Here is a 17,779-nt window from a genome sequence, read left to right as displayed (position 1 = left end):
CTTTAAGGGAATCTGATCTCAGAACAGCAGCTCTGAACTCTGGAACCAAGAATCTGGAACAAAAGTCAAACATTAACAGATATTAATCTTTATCAGCTGGATCATAACGTTTGGTCTCTGTGATATGTGCAAAACATGATGAATAAATAGTTCTTTGTGTCTTCATTATTATAATTCATTATTATATCATGTGTCCTCATACACACTGCAGACAAACATTAAACTCTATTTAAGCAGGAAAAGCTCATTGAAATGAAAAAGCTCTTTTTCAGAGAGTCCTGGTTCAGAGTGGCAGCAACACAGATGATTACAGACAAACAACATAAAACACATAACACATAAATATACAGTATGTCTCATAAATACATCACAATAATAGAGTGAAAACACTGCAGTACAGTCATATCAAATATTACATCCTGAAGAAAAGTACACTCTCCTAAAGCTGCAATGAGTAGTTGATTATTTGATGAGTTGCAACTATTCTGATCATCAATTAATCTTTAAGATTCACTTTTGTAAAAAAAGAAAAAGGTAAAAGTCAAAATTCTCTGATTCAGCTTCTTAAATGTGAATATTTTCTGGTTTCTTTAGTCTCTGTGACAGTAAACTGAATATTTTTGGGTTGGCTAAAAACAGTTGAGGATGTCAGCTGTGTTAGAGACATTTGACTTTATTATGATTCACTTTATTATATTATGATATTATAGTTTGATTAATAACCTTGATGGCTGTAAGAGTACTCATCTAATTATTTAGATATTATTTATGGATATATGTGGTTGAAGGTCTCCCCCTGCTGTCCATTAATAAGTATTACATCAGCGGTAGGGAGGTGGGAGTGACAGATCCTATGAATGAATGAGTGATTGGAGACAGGTGGGTTGAACTCATGATGAGAAGAGGAGACCTGTGATGTCTTGTGATCACACAGCGAGAAAGTTTAACTTTATGTTTTTGTTTTCATGTTTACTGAACGCAGCATTATGAATATAAATGGATGTGAACTCGTCTTTTTCCCAGTTTTGGGTTGAATGGAGAGTTTTTATCATCAGTGTTTGACAGTATTTTGCAGGTTAAATCTCAAGTTAATTATCTGAGTTGATTATTGGAGGTGGATGAAGAGTGTTTGATAGGTTAAGTTTACCCTTCAGACAGTATTTCAGCTGTGAGTATTACAGGAAGCTGTTATCACTGATATCACACCTCTGTTTAAGGTTCATATCAGTGACCCGTCTGTATAAAATCTGTTTGTTTCCATAATTATTATTGGTTTATGTTTAATTTGAACATCTGGATTGTTATTAAATGTATTCAGTCATTTAGGTGAGTTTCCACCAAGCTGTCAGAGTCACTGCTATAAATGAGTTTTTGAAGCATCTCTGGGTTTAACTGGCTGTAAGAAATGATAGATCTGATATTAACAGTTCTTACATTCATATTGTTTAAATCCAGCTGTGGGTCTTTTAATTTCTTGTTAATTTGAAGCCACTTTGTTGTTGAAGTTAGTTTGTGAGGTGGTTTCATTGGTGAGGAAACAATAGTGAGAGAAACAAATAATATAATATAATATAATATAATATAATATAATATAATATAATATAATATAATATAATATAATATAATATAATATAATATAATATAATATAATATAATAAAACACTGAGGAGAGAAATAAGACGAGTCGACAGTTTTAAAGTCTCTTCAGTTTTATTAACATTTTATAAAACACAAAATGAAAACATGAAACTCACGTGTGCAAAGTCACATTCTGAGTGAAAATGTGCAAAAATAAAATCTTTAGTTTTACAAAAGGATCAGTAAGGAACAATCATCATCAACACTGGAGCATCATGGGAAAATAACCTGCGTGCTGCCATGACAACGACGAAAACATGCAAACTGGATTCAATTGAAAGATTTTGATGGTTCAGGACTGAAGTTCAGCTGCTCGCTAAATGAAAACACAAATCTCTGTTTCTCTGTTTTCTGAAAGGACTGAATATGTTTTGGATTGTTGGGCGGACAAACGGACGCCTGAAGATGTCAGCTCGATTATTTATTGTTAAGATCTGAAAATGTTCAAGTTGATCTACTAATGTGTTCACTGAGATAATACCATAGACTGTATTTATAATGGACGTAACATCCGTGACGTCACCCATTGGTTTGTGGACTGCTGCTCGGAGGCCAATAGTATCGGATCTGAGCAGCACCATCTTGAAAATTTCAGGTGCATGCTGGGAAAAATAAAAACAGGGATTCTACTTATATGGGCATCAGGAGGAGCATGAGGCGCCCTCCTGAACCTGTGAACCAATCAACCTGTCAATCACCACGTAGCCACGCCCTAATGCATACCCTGCTTTATCGTCACATATAAAATCAGGGAGGCCAAAATGTCCCAAATGAACATCATACTGCATTGAAGAAGGCTTTAAACTAGCGATTGAGACCATAAACACATTTTGAAAACGTTTACTGAGGTTAGAAATCAAGTGAGAAGTTGGTGAATTCTCCATTGACTTGTATAGAGACGGAAGTCCTTTTGACACCAAAACGGTCGCCCCCTGGTGGCCTTTTGATAGAATGCAGTTTTAAGTTACTTCCACGTTGGCCTCATTGCAGAGGACCAGAACTCCCCACCTGGATAATACACACTGTCCATTTAGTACTTTACTGTAATGAATGTAATATTAGCAGTTTTTACCTCAGTGTGTACAATACAGTAAAGAGAAAAAATAAATATGTTAATTTATTACACACATTGTGATTGATCAGAGCTGAAGGTAATGTTGTTGACAGTAACTGTGTCTATAAATAATAGGATTGAAGGGCAGGTATTAACCTGCTGTTACTATGGAGACGAGGAGACGGAGACACAATGACAGAATACACACACAACCGGTTTTTCACACCTGTGTTAATATTGTTTTAGTGTAATATTTGTGGTTTTACTAACAGCATTGACTTTACTAATACTCTCCCATGCAGAGTTGTTTCTGCTGTAACTCAATATGTTTGTTAACCTCTAATTCCATCAGATCACATTTCTGCTCATTTAAATACTGCTGTCTGCTCCTGTTGTTATTACTGCACTTATTCTTAGAATCAGACTCTGTTTACTGGTTGTACTGATTTATAATTGCAAGTTGTTCTTAACATAATTTCGAGGTTTTTACAACAGAAAACAGATTTAAACCGAGTTTAATTTACTGAATTTACAAACTGAAATGTTTTTTTTAAATTAATAACTTTATGAAAATGAAATGTTACAATAACAATAAAGCAGGAGGTCAAAGGTCAAAACAGGAAGCAGCAGAAATGTTTACCTGGATAGGAGATCTGACAGGAAGTGTCAAAATAAGATGCAGGCAGTGAGCGTGTAGCTGAATGTGACATCATCAGCTGTGTTCAGGTGTGTTCAGGTGTTCAGGTGTGTCCAGGTGTTCAGGGTTTCAGCAGAGTGACATGCGTTTGCGGTGCTGCTCCACCAGTGGCACCAGGCAGCGCGGCGAGTCGGCCTGCAGCAGGAACGGATGCTGCAGCAGGTCAGCGGCGCTGCATCGCTGCTGGGTGTCACGAGTCAGCATGCAGCCCAGGAAGTCCTTCAGGACCGGAGACACCTGACACCAGAGAGGATGAACAGTAGTATAAGTCCACTTAAATACACTGTAGGTGATAAAATATGTAATATGTATCATTCTTTTGTGGTTACACCATTTGACATTTTCAGGAGCATTCAGTCTTACTTTTGGTAAAAAGAATGGTGCAAATGTCATTTCAAATGATATAAAACCAACAAAAATACTAAATGTACATTTTAACAAACCTGATGCTGCTTTTAAATCTAGTTTAACTGATTTATGAATTCATCATCTTACCAACACTTATTACTACTGAGCCTTATTCCTTCTGTTTATACTTGTTTTTAAGATCTGTTTAAGGTCTTTTTCTGCATTCATCCATTTATAAAACAATTATTAAAACAATAAAACCTTGATTCCACATTGATCCAGTTTTCTCTTATTGATCTTTTTTTAATATATTGATTATATTGAACTGGGCGTAACTCGGACGTCCATGATGTCTTGCTGCTACGGACCTCCATGATGTCTTGCTGCTACAGAGCCTCTGAGTTCAGTCTGAATTTATCTCCCATAAAACCAACAAAAATACTAAATGTACATTTTAACAAACCTGATGCTGCTTTTAAATCTAGTTTAACTGATTTATGAATGTTTGCCTTTATAAAGCACTTTAGTGTAAAGTCTGTTTGCTTTTTATAAAGCAAACTATTTTATAAAGCAAACTGACTATTAAAAAGATGCCTTCAAAATGCACATATGTGCATTTTGAAGGCATCTTTTTAATAGTCAGTATGAACAGAAGGAACCACTTCACTGCTCATATATTTCTTGCCAGCCCTTATTACTGACCCTTATAACTACATATATATCTCTTTATATCCATATTTAGCTGTGAACACTCTACATCAGCGTCTTCACATCGATAGAAAGACAAACCCTGTGGTTCTTCACACTCGGTGCCGGATCGTCTCTCAGCTTCTTCATGGCGGTGATCGGCGTGTCACTGAAATACGGCGGCTCTCCGTCAACCATCTCCACCACCATGATGCCCAGAGACCAGACGTCCACCTGCAGGAGACAGGAAGCAGTCAGAGCTCACTGCAGCCGTCACACCTGAGCAGCCGTCAGGATGTGGAGCTGTGTTGTGTGTGTCCGTGTTACCTCGGTGCCGTACGCCGTTTTGGAGATGACCTCGGGAGCCATCCAGTACGGCGTTCCCACCAGAGACTTCCGCTTCGGGACTTCTTTACTGATCTGAGCGCAGAAACCAAAGTCTGACAGTTTGATCTGCAGCAGGAGAGAAGAAGAGTCCTGTATTTAGAGATACAGCTGACTATTATTTTCATTACTGATTAATTGATTAGTTGTTTGATCGTTTAATTGTCAGAAAATGGTGAAAAATAGAGTCAAAGATTCAGTTTACTGTCACAAAGACCTTACCTAATTTGTATTTATACAGATTTTACATTCCTGTTTATGTTGTTTGTGTATGTTATGTGTGATGTCTTTGTGTATTAAGCTGGTGGACCCTAAATTTCCCCTAGGGGATCAACAAAGTTTACATCCATCCATCCAAGACTAAAAAACAGAACATATTCACATTAAGAAGCTGAAGCAGAGAATAAGATGAAGGATTAATAGAAATAAAATTGTCACTAATTTAACAGCTGGTAACTAATCAATGGATTGAATGTTGCAGCTTCTGGTGTTTTTCAATAAAATAATCACAGTTCTAAGGAAACTAAATATGAACTTTGTGTTATTTAGAGATACAGCTGACTATTATTTTCATTACTGATTAATCGATTAGTTCAGGGAGAGCCATGTGTATGCAGGTTTTCCTTCCAACCAAACACTTCAACAGGTGATTTCACTGATTAACACAGCTTCAGCCACAGAGGTGTTAATCAGTGAAATCACCTGTTGAAGTGTTTGGTTCGAAGGAAAACCTGCATACACATGGCTCTCCATGGCACATAGTTCGCCACCCCTGGATTAGTTGAACGTAAACAGAGGAGTAGGAGTGCTACCTGGAACTATTGATTAATTGTAAAGATGGTGCTCTTTGGCTAAAGGCTGAAACAACATTGAAAATAGCTACACACCAAGGCATTCATCTTGGAAAACATAAAATACCTTTATTTTAATTGCAGTACATGTTAAAAAACTGTACTTCTATGTGTTTCTGCTAAGGAGCCTTCGTCAGGAACATGTGAAATCTACCAGGTGTGGACAATCATCAAGTATTTGTTTGATTGATTAAATGTCAGAAAATGGTGAAAAATATAAATCAGTCAAAGATTCAGTTTACTGTCACAAAGACTAAAAAACAAAGTATTCACATTAAGACGCTGAAGCAGAGAATATGGTGAAGGATTAATAGAAATAAAATAGTCACTAAGTTCTGAGGAAGCTAAATATGAACTGTAGAGCTTCAGTAAATACTCTGATACTGCAGGATACTGTGTGTGTGTGTGTGTGTGTGTGTGTGTGTGTGTGTGTGTGTGTGTGTGTGTGTGTGTGTGTGTGTGTGTGTGTGTGTGTGTGTGTGTGTGTGTGTGTGTGTGTGTGTGTGTGTGTGTGTGTGTTACCCTCCCGTCCAGGGTCAGCAGGATGGAGTCGCTCTTGACATCTCGGTGGATAACGCCCTGAGAGTGAAGATACGACAACGCCTGCAGGACGCCTTCACACACCGTCGCTATCTGCTCTTCATTCAGCCTGAGACACACAAAGACAGTATTAAACCAGTATTAAATATGTCTATGTGTGTGTGTATTAGTGTGTATATGTGTGTGTGTGTGTAACTTCCTGCTCACCTGGTCTCACTAACGATGTTGGTTAGAGCGCCGCCCTGCAGGTATTCCATGATGACCCAGAGCTCGTCCTCCACCAGAGCGCTGCGGAACATCTGCACCACGTTCTGGTGCCGGTAGTCCCTCATGATCACCACCTGACATCACAGGTGACATCACACACAGCTGACAGGTCATCCACCAATCAGATCTCACCTTCTTTATCATCTACTACTTTAATCTATCTCGGGTATGTCCAAACTATTCCACAAAGGGCCGTGTGGCTGCAGGTTTTTGTTCAAACCATTCAAGAGCACATGATTCGACCAATCAGCTGCCTGAAGACTGAGATCAGCTGATTAAATGTGTCAAGTCTGGTGTGTTCCTGCTTGGTGGGATTGAAAATCTGTAGCCACATGGCCCTTTGTGGAATAGTTTGGACACCCCTGATCTATCTATTCTATTCTATTGTTTCTATGTGATTGGTTAGAAATGACTGATTGAGTAGTAGTATAGTAGATAGTATAGTAGATAGTATAGTAGTATAGTAGTATAGTAGATAGAATATAGTAGATAGTATAGAGAGGGTTAGGTAGAGAGGAACATGAGTCTTCACCTCGTTGAAGAGCAGCTCTCGTCGTTGTTGCTTCTTCACGTCCATCATCTTCACCGCCACCTGCCTCCCGCTCAGCTTCTCTCGGGCGATGCACACTACGCCCGTCGAGCCCTCGCCGATCTTCACAAAGTTCTCCAGCGTGGCCCTCGGGTCCCCCGGGTCCACCACCATCTGCAGCGCCGCCTTAAACTGCTGGTGACTGATCTTCTGGGGGCCGTCGGGGGGCGCGGTGGGCTTCTGGGTGGGGGGCTGGGGGGAGGGAGGGGTCTGTCTGGGGGAGCCAGTGGGGGAGGGGCGGGGCGGGGTCGCCGGGGGTTTGGGAGAAAGTCCGATGTTGAAGCTGGAGGAGGGGCGGAGCGAGCGCTGAGGTAACCCTCTACCTGTGAGGGGGGTGCTGGTGCTGTTTGGGGGGGGCAGCAGGGAGGGGGGGCAGCTCACCTGCAGGACGAGACATTATAATATCTGTAGTTTATCATGTTTTTGTTTTCATCAAAGAATCACTCGCGCTGTCAGCTGCTCTGAAAACATCAACATCTCAGTTTAGTGGACTTTTAATCTGATTACTTATTTATTTAATAAGAATAAAACAACAGACTAAAAAGCAGCTGGACACTCAACACACACACATGAGCTCTCTGTGTAATATATTTTCTTATTTTATTTATTATTTATTACCTGTATATGTTCTCTTATAAATTGTGTTGTGTTTGTATCTGTAATGCATCGTCAGTAGCAGCACTCCCAATGACAATACAGACTATTTTATCTTATCTCAGTAGATGTTATTCATGTTTATAGTTATGCAAACTGTAAAAAAAAAAAAAAGAAGGTTTATTAATCCATTTAAACTCTTATTCACAAAGATTCATTTAGATATTTAAAGTAAAATAACATGAAAGAGTCCACATGTTGAATATCACATCCTGAAATGTTGAAACAAACTCGATCAGATCAATAAAGTATCGACTCATCTGCGTAAAAAACGTTCATTTTCATGAGAAACAGAACAAGATTATTAATATAAACACAGAGCAGATGTGAGGAACATCTGGAGGAAACCAGACAAAGCTGAGAGTTAAATGATAAATGATCATTTTAAACAGACAGAGCTAGTTGAATAATAAAGGTGTAACTGTTCCTTTAAGTCTCACCTTCAGGTCGTAGGAGGAGTGCGGCCTCCTGGGACTCTGTGTGGATGAGGACAGCAGGTCTGGCAGCAGGTGAGCAGCTGCTTTAGGTCTGAGGTGAGGAGGTCTGCTACTGCTCTCCACAGTCTGCAGGTTGTAGTGACAGGAAGTCGGCCTCTGCCTGCTCACCCCACCTGTGTGTCCACACCCGTCTCTAAGCCCCGCCCCCTCGCTGCGGGCGTATTGTCCACCTGTCCTCTGGGGCGGGGGGGGCGTGGTCACAGGCAGAGTCCCCACCTCGCAGGTGGACTTGGCTCGCGGCAGAGCCCCGTTCAGGTTGGGGCTGCCCCCGTCTGCGCGCACCTGTCGTATCCGGTCCTGCCAGTAGGTGGAGCTCTCCTCGGTCTTCCCGTCACCGTAGCGACCGAGCTGCTTGTACTGGTACGACTCGTCCTCGGCCAGCTCTCCCAGTCGGCCCAGCGACTGCGCCCGTTTCCGTGCCGACGGGCTGCTGCGGCGCAGAGAGTTGGAGCCGCTGACGGACAGCCGGCTCATCTCAGCGATCACATGAGCGATGTAATCACCATGACCGATGAAGCTGCCGCGCACGATCGTCTGCACAGGAAGTCACATGGTCACATGGTCACATGGTCACATATCAGCTCAGTTAAAACATGATTCATAAAGAAAAGAGAAAACTGAACGTAAAAACATGATTTTAATGAAATGTTCTGAATATTAAATCAAAGAGATTCAGAGTTTCTGTTTTAACGAGCTGAGGGACTGAGGTTCTGTGATGTCACTGTGACATAATCGTGACTCTGGATGTTGGATGTCACCATTATGTCACCGTGATGTCACTCTGATGTCACCATGATGTCACCGTGATGTCACTCTGATGTCACCATGATGTCACCGTGATGTCACTGTGATGTCACCGTGATGTCACTGTGATGTCACCCTGATGTCACCGTGATGTCACTCTGATGTCACTCTGATGTCACCGTGATGTCACCGTGATGTCACCGTGATGTCACTCTGATGTCACCATGATGTCACCAGGCTCTCAGATGTGATTACAGTGGTTCTAGCTGACAGAGTGTTGGACAGAACCTTTAGCAGACAGTAATAGAGCAGAGGGGGGGGGCAGGACCTTCTTGGGTCCGAGCTGGACCTCAGTGATCCTGGACGGGTCCACTAGGGGCCGCGGCCTCCTCAGCGTCTCGATGACGCTCTGCCACTGCGGCGGCAGACCCACGTACTGTCCCGTGACGACGTCGAAGGACGTGTGGACGCGGTGCTGGAAGTCCAGTGGCGCAGAGATCTGCAGCCGGTGCTTCTTCTTCCTGCGCCGGAACATCGCCGTAGCAACGAGGCGGCGACGGTGAGACCTGAAGGAGTCAACAGGAAGCAGAAGGCTCAGCGATGGAAATTATATTAAACATCAGCTCCTCTATAGATAGATTACTGTAAATATATCTTCAGGAAACACTGAATGTTGTTGGACTGTTGATTCATTCTTATGTTATTTTGTAATATGTATAAATGAATAGTTACTAAATGAAGGAACCTTTTAGATGCGTGTCTCTGCTGCAGCAGCTTGTTAGTCTGATATGTTAATTATATAATTCACATGTTACGTAATGAGCCAATCAGAGCAGCCGTGGCCTCGTCCAGGTTTAAAGTGGGACACGCTGACAGTCATTAAACTCAGCGTGACTCTAATTTAACATCAGCACTAATCGTCTCTGTCCTTCACTTCCAGAGCTTTCTATCAGCCGTCAGTCATCTTCAGAGCAACTTTTCATTTCAATTATCAAATGATCACAGTCTTCGTTTCCATGACAACCAAACAAACGCTTTCTGTATTTTAAATCTTTTATTTATTCTAATTTATAAACTTATTATTATTATTATTATTATTATTATTATTATTATTATTATTATTATTATTATTATTATATTATTATTATTATTATTAGCTGGATTTGTTTCTTTTAAATTATAATAAATGTTTTTAATGTTCAATGTTTTATAATCTGCATTTAAACACTGAAAATAAACACACATGATATCTTTTTGTAGCTTCTATAATTTATGATTGATTATTATTATTGATTATTATTTAATGTTCAGTAGTGAAAACGTTGTGTCTCACCTGAGTGAGCGGCTGTCTCTCCTCCAGGTGACGTTCAGATCAGCTCGACTCGGCTGGAGAAGAAGAAGAAGAAGAGAGTCTGTTTGTTAACTGGGAGTGGAGGAGGATGTGATCCGCTCAGAGGAGGAGGAGGAGGATGTGATCCGCTCAGAGGAGGAAGAGGAGGAGGGGGAGGAAGAGGAGGAGGAGGAGGATGTGATCCGCTCAGAGGAGGAAGAGGAGGAGGAGGAGGATGTGATCCGCTCAGAGGAGGAGGAAGAGGAGGAGGAGGATGTGATCCGCTCAGAGGAGGAGGAAGAGGAGGAGGAGGATGTGATCCGCTCAGAGGAGGAGGAAGAGGAAGAGGAGGCAGAGGAGGAGGAGGGGGAGGAGGAAGAGGAGGAGGCAGAGGAGGAGGAGGGGGAGGAGGAAGAGGAGGAGGAGGAGGAGGAGGAGGAGGAGGAGGAGGAGGAGGAGGAGGGGAAGGAGGAGGAGGATTGGGAGGGGGAGGGGGAGGAGGAGGGGGAGGAGGAGGAAGAGGAGGAGGAAGAGGAGGAGGAGGAGGGGGAGGAGGAGGAGGAGGAAGAGGAGGAGGAGGAGTAGGCGGAGGGGGAGGAGGAGGAAGAGGAGGAGGAAGTGGAGGAGGAGGAGGGGAAGGAGGAGGAGGAGGATGTGATCCACTCAGAGGTAGAGGAGGAGGAGGAGGATGAGGAAGAGGAGGAAGAGGAGCAGGAGGAGGAGGAGGATGAGGAGGAAGAGAAGGAGGATGTGATCTGCTCAGAGGAGGAGGAGGAGGAAGAGGTGGAGGAGGAAGAGGAGGAGGATGTGATCTGCTCAGAGGAGGAGGAGGAAGAGGAGGAGGAGGAAGAGGAGGAAGAGGGTCAGTTGGTCTTCCTCCTCCTCTTCCTCCTCCTCTCTGCATGTATGTCAGTTAAATTAATTTATTATTCCTGAACATCTATAATCAGAGTTTCTGGGTTCACATTAGTGGCATTAATGTGTGTTGACAGATTCAAGTTTCAGACTGTTGGTGATTTTTTTCAGCAGCTCAGATTATTTTAACTGTGAATAATAAACTTTAAACTGTCCTGCTTTAATATTGGTTCACTGTCACTGCTGGTTTGAACCCACTGTTTATGATGCTGTAAACAGGATCAGCTGACAGGTGACTGACTCGCCTCCCAGCTGTCATTTATGTCGTCTCCTGCAGGTGTGTCTGCCTCCACCAATCAGGTGACATCATGTAGTCCCGCCCCTGTGACATCAGCAGGCATGTGACACTGTTCCTCCAATCAGAGAAAGAGAGCTCCATTCATATGTTTGTGCAGGTAACAGGTAGGAAAAACTTTTTCAGGAGTTTAGAGCTTGAAGTTTCGTCCCTCTTGCATCATTTAGTCCCGAGAAACAAAAATCAGCCCCAGACGCATGATAAGTGCCATGAAACAAAAACTGTCCAGTTCAAAGAGTCTGTCCCAGTATACTCCAGTATGTGACTGGGAACAGATGACTGAGACTGAATTCAGGCTTCAGGTGGTTTGTGTGTCTAAACACGATGATGCTGACAGCTCCGTGTTTAATCAGATATGAATTATTCTCTGTTTGTTTGAGTAGCAGGTTACTTTAAGCTGATTCTGTTTGTATCTCTGCTGTTAGCTCACTCTGAATATACATCCCTGCTTGCTGGAGGTTGTTAAAGCTGCTGTTTGACACGTTGCAGACAAACTGAAACATGATCTGCAGCCTCGTGGTGGTTTGATAGACTTCAGAGATAAAACGAGCTGAAGTGAAGAAGGTTTTTCTAACTGAGACAGGAGGAATAAATAAATGTTTATCTGACAGCAGAAACATGTGAACTGTCCCTTTAAGTTGATCCACAGTAAGAGAATCTGGTGGCCTGCAGGCTGGGAGGACAGACTGGTTTCAGTTTACAACAATCTGATCCCAGTTCAGACTCCCAGTGACCAGACTGGGAGGACGACACCCAGTAAACATTACTACATGATTCTCTGACGATTCAGCCGATTTATCAAGTTTTCACACGTTTAGTTGAATCTGCTTCACATTTAGTCACATGTGTCATAACTACACAGACTTCCTGTCAGGTGACTCACACGCTGACTTCCTGTCAGCGAGTGCGTGTGTGTGCGTGTGTGCGTGTGTGTGTGCGTGTCTGCGTGTGTGTGTGTGTGTTTCTGTGTGTGTGTGTGTGTGTGTGTGTGTGCGTGTCTGCGTGTCTGCGTGTGTGTGTGTGTGTGTGCGTGTGTGTGTTTCTGTGTGTGTGTGTGTGTGTGTGTGTGTGCGTGTCTGCGTGTGTGTGTTTCTGTGTGTGTGTGTGTGTGTGTGTGTGTGCGTGTCTGCGTGTGTGTGTGTGTGTGTGCGTGTGTGTGTTTCTGTGTGTGTATGTGTGTGCGTGTGTGCGTGTATGTATGTGTGTGTGTGTGTGTTCAGGGTGTGACTGACATACTTACAGCAGCTCTACATGATCAGACAGCTCCGCAGCGGTTCAACTGTAACAAAATAAAACTGAGTGTCAGTGTGAATCAGTCAGTGTGTGTGTGTGTGTGTGTGTGTGTGTGTGTGTGTGTGTGTGTGTGTGTGTGTGTGTGTGTGTGTGTGTGTGTGTGTGTGTGTGTGTGTGAATTACAGTAACAGCACATCATCACATCACTGACGAGATGTTTGACTCCATCATGTAGAAGCTGAGATTCATCCACAGCTACAATCACTCATTGATTAATTGAAGACTTTTATTCTCTGTGTTTAATCTGTTTTATTTGGTATCTTTGAGTTTTAAACTTATTTTAATATTTCTCCTTTTCTGCTTGTATGTGCTGAGGTTTAGTTTAAATTTAAAGGGTTAAAATGTGAAAATAAACGTATGAATAACTTGCACAAATCCTTTTTTTGTGGACCCAGCATCAAATTTCTGCTTTTAATCCATTTAGAGAGAATATATTAGAGGATTATGGCAAAAATGTCTAAGTGGTGTAACCATTAAAACTTTGTACCAAATAATTCAACTTGCTTAAAAACAGTAAATTGACAATAAAACACCATATCAACTAGTTTGGCATGATCTTACATTATAACTTTATATTAAATAAAGCTAATGGAATACAATTGTTCTAAATATTACATTTACTCTGGTAACCATGGATATCAGGAACCCTTTACATGTTTTAAATGAAGTCATTATTAGTATAAGTCCACTTAAATACACTGTAGGTGATAAAATATGTAATATTTATCATTCTTTTGTGGTTACACCATTTGACATTTTCAGGAGCATTCAGTCTTACTTTTGGTAAAAAATGGTGCAAATGTCATTTCAAATGATAAAAAACCAACAAAAATACTAAATGTACATTTTAACAAACCTGATGCTGCTTTTAAATCTAGATTAACTGATTTATGAATTCATCATCTTACCAACACTTATTAGTTACTGACCCACGTTCCTCTTGTTCATACTGACTAATAAAAGATGCCGTTTAAAACTAGTTTTTAAGATCTGTTTAAGGTCTTTTTCTGCATTCATCCATTTATAAAACAATTATTAAAACAATAAAACCTTAATTCCACATTGATCCAGTTTTCTCTCATTGATCTTTTTTAAAATATATTAATTATATTGAACTGGGCGTAACTCGGACGTCCATGATGTCTTGTTGCTACAGACCTCCATGATGTCTTGCTGCGGAGCCGCTGAGTTCAGTCTGAATTTATCTCCCATAAAACCAACAAAAATACTAAATGTACATTTTAACAAACCTGATGCTGCTTTTAAAACTAGTTTAACCGATTTATGGATTCATCATCTTACCAACACGTATTAGTTACTGAGCCATTTATAAAATATAAAATCCTATATTTCGCTCTTTGTTGATTGTTTGTGTTTTTTAGGACGGTGTAAAGTCTGTTTGCTTTTTATAAATGAAATAAACTTGAAACGTCACTGTCAACCTGGGGACATTTTCAATTACTTTTCTTTTTTAACATCAATGATGAAAATAATTGTTATGCAGCTGCAGGTTTAATATTTATCCATTGTGTCAAATCTGCATCTGAAAAGTAACTAAAGCTGTTAAATAAATGTAGTGGAGTAGAAAGTACAATATTTCCCTCTGAGATGTAGAAAGTAGCATCACATGGAAATACTACAGTAAAGTACAAGTACCTCAAACTGTACTACAGTAAAGTACAAGTACCTCTAACTGTACTACAGTAAAGTACAAGTACCTCTAACTGTACTACAGTAAAGTACAAGTACCTCAAACTGTACTACAGTAAAGTACTAGTACCTCTAACTGTACTACAGTAAAGTACAAGTACCTCAAACTGTACTACAGTAAAGTACTAGTACCTCTAACTGTACTACAGTAAAGTACCAGTACCTCAAACTGTACTACAGTAAAGTACAAGAACCAGGATCAGAGGAGAACCAGGTTCCGGTTGAGAGCATCAGAATATTTACAGATGAACCAACCAGCATAGAGGACTGTATGACATCACAGACTCAGAGGGTCAAAGGTCACTGCAGCGAGTTCACAGCCTGAACTGAAGAAAAGAGGCTGAATCAGCTGATCTGAGTTTCATCGTCTTCATCAGCTGATCCTGGTTCTGTGTTCTGTGTTCTGTGTTCTGTGTCCTGTGTTCTGTGTTCTGTGTTCTGTGTTCTGTGTTGTAGAACATGAACAGTAGAACACAGTCTGTGACACGGGTTCTGACCTGAAAACTTTATCCTGTTTTTATATTTCTTAAACATTCACAGCTCAGTGGAGGTTCTGTGTTGAGTCCAACTATTCAGAACCAGACCAGGTTCTGTAGAGAACCTAACCGGGTTCCTGTAGTGTGAGAGTGAAGAATCTTTTATGCTGCTGCACTTTACAATGAAGGTTCTTCAGAGAAATACTTGAACATGTTCTGACAGAGAAAATATCTCACATGGTTCTTAACCAGAGTCCAGCTGGGTTCTCTGTAGAACCGTGTGATCCTGGTTCTGCAGTCAAATTCAGCTCACAGTCCTAAAGTAACAGGTTCTGGTTCTCTGTAGAACAGACCATTAAATGAGAGTGTTTTTCACTGTTCTCTAAAGGTTCTACAGCTGGTACTGTAGAACCTTTATCTCTCGGTTCTTCACATTCACAGTCACAATATTTAACTACATAAGTTACATAACTGGAGAACCTGACAGTCTAATGCAGAGCAGACGGCGGTTACCTTCTGAAAGGTTCTTCACAGCTCAGAGAAGGTTCTTTGAGGAACCATCTCAGTCTGGTTCTGTAGAGAACTGAACTGGTTCTCCTGTCAGTTTGGACTCACCTGTCCAGCAGAGTCCAGCTGTGTCCAGGTGTGACCGTTCTGTCTGGTTCCTGCTGCCGTTCTCCTCCGACACTCACTGTCTGTCTGCTGACTCCTCCTCCACACACACACACACACACACACACATACACACACACACACACACACACACACACACACACATACACACACACACACACACACACACACACACACACACACACACGCCCCTCCCCCACCCGCTCGTCCCTGTCTCACCTTGTTTCAGGTATGAAGGCGGAGTTTAGTTCAGTTTGACTCAGTTTGTTGCTTCTTTCTCGACTGTGTTAAAATAAACAGATAAACTAAAATCAGTCAGGAGCTTTTAGCAGTTAGACATGAGTCACTTCTAAAGCTAAATATAAACCAGTCTGTCAGCGTATGAATGTATTTACTGTGTTTGGAAGCTTTCAGGTTTTCAATAGTCAGTATAAACAGGAGGAATCATGAGAAGCTTCACTCTGCTGTTAAAGGTTCAAACTGACTGAATGTGAGGATGAAGAGGAGGTATTCTCTCTCTCTCTCTCTCTCTCTCTCTCTCTCTCTCTCTCTGTCTCTCTCTCGCTCTGTGTCTCTCTCTCTCTCTCTGTGTCTCTCTCTCTCTGTCTCTCTCTCGCTCTGTGTCTCTCTCTCTCTCTCTGTGTCTCTCTCTCTCTGTCTCTCTCTCTCTCTGTGTGTGTCTCTCTCTCTCTCGGTGTCTCTCTCTGTTTCTCTCTCTCTGTCTCTCTCTGTTTCTCTCTCTCTCTCTCTGTGACTCTCTCTCTCTCTCTCTCAGTGTCTCTCTGTCTCTCTCTCTCTCTCCCCCCTCTCTCTCTCTGTCTGTCTCCCCCCCCCCCTCTCTCTCTCTCTCTCTCTCTCTCTCTCTCTCTCTCTCTCTCTCTCTCTCTCTCTCTCTGTCTGTCTCCCCCCCCCCCCCTCTCTCTCTCTGTCTGTCCCCCCCCCCGCCCCCCCTCTCTCTCTCTCTGCAGGCTGCAGCTTGCCTCGTTCGGCCCTTCAGGCTGAAAGACGAGTGACTCACAAAACAAACTGACTGACTTCTCTTCAGTTTGACTTCAGCTCACTGCAAACATTCACAATCTAAATAATCCAGGTTTAATATGCAACAAGTTTATCATGTAAATGTACTTTGTGTTTCATGTCACTTAGTTTCCATGGTAACAGATAATCTTTTAATATGAGTTTTAACATCCTGGACTCAGCTGCTAACACTGATGTTTCCTCAGTGTGAAGAGTCACTTTACTTTAACCCTTTACATACTGTTCATATGCTGACCCATAACTAGTCTCTGCACTAATTCACACTCATAAATTCACCATTAGTTATTAATAAATGTTTAATAACTAATAGAGAGACAGGAAATGACGGGAGAGAGAGGGGGGTGTGACATTTAACCACTCGACCACCTGCGTGCCACTGTTAACACTGAAAAACACAGATATGGAGACAAACGAACACATAGAACAAACAGATGGTGTTTTAGTGATAAAGTGTAGACAGCAGCTCCGTCAGCTCCGACAGGACAGACAGTGACGAGCGACGAGCGACGAGCGACGAGCGACGAGCGACGAGCGACGAGCGACGAGCGACGAGCGACGAGCGACGAGCGACGAGCGACGAGCGACGGCCGGAAAGACCTCCGCCACATCCTGGAGAACATGTCACTGCACAGAGAGAAGTACCTCTAGTACCTGCGGAAGTAACTTAAAACTGCATTCTACCAAAAGGCCACCAGGGGCAACCGTTTTGGTGTCAAAAGGACTTCTGTCTCTATACAAGTCAATGGAGAATTCACCAACTTCTCACTTGATTTCTAACCTCAGTAAACGTTTTCAAAATGTGTTTATGGTCTCAATCGCTAGTTTAAAGCCTTCTTCAATGCAGTATGATGTTCATTTGGGACATTTTGGCCTCCCTGATTTTATATGTGACGATAAAGCAGGGTATGCATTAGGGCGTGGCTACGTGGTGATTGACAGGTTGATTGGTTCACAGGTTCAGGAGGGCGCCTCATGCTCCTCCTGATGCCCATATAAGTAGAATCCATGTTTTTATTTTTCCCAGCATGCACCTGAAATGTTCAAGATGGCGCTGCTCAGATCCGATACTATTGGCCTCCGAGCAGCAGTCCACAAACCAATGGGTGACGTCACGGATGTTACGTCCATTTCTTATATAC

The 17,779-nt window shown here is 42.0% G+C and overlaps 2 protein-coding genes across 3 annotated transcripts in view; one reads left to right on the top strand and one right to left on the bottom strand.

Moving 5' to 3' along the window:
• The window catches only part of LOC133997984 (pleckstrin homology domain-containing family G member 3-like), a 378,673-nt gene that overhangs the window by 278,905 nt on the left and 81,989 nt on the right, over nucleotides 1–17,779 (top strand). The window lies entirely within an intron of this gene.
• Nucleotides 3,459–9,500, bottom strand: LOC133997249 (serine/threonine-protein kinase PAK 6-like). Of its 2 annotated transcripts, none has more exons than XM_062436822.1 (8): nucleotides 9,279–9,500; nucleotides 8,150–8,740; nucleotides 6,999–7,436; nucleotides 6,407–6,540; nucleotides 6,182–6,308; nucleotides 4,752–4,877; nucleotides 4,527–4,658; nucleotides 3,459–3,626 (listed from the first exon to the last, which is right to left on the bottom strand). In XM_062436822.1, exons 1-8 carry the CDS (start codon nucleotides 9,483–9,485, stop codon nucleotides 3,459–3,461), a joined length of 1,923 nt encoding a protein of 640 aa, XP_062292806.1. In that variant the 5' UTR covers nucleotides 9,486–9,500. The 2 variants fall into 2 exon arrangements, with proteins under 2 accessions (XP_062292806.1, XP_062292807.1); XM_062436823.1 differs by having other exon boundaries at nucleotides 6,999–7,269; nucleotides 8,610–8,740; nucleotides 9,279–9,485.

Source organism: Scomber scombrus, chromosome 17 (genome assembly GCF_963691925.1).
Source record: "Scomber scombrus chromosome 17, fScoSco1.1, whole genome shotgun sequence".
In the NCBI taxonomy this organism is placed as follows: Eukaryota; Metazoa; Chordata; class Actinopteri; order Scombriformes; family Scombridae; genus Scomber; species Scomber scombrus.
Note: the sequence above shows the minus strand (reverse complement) of the source record. Positions and strands in the feature narration are given on the sequence as shown.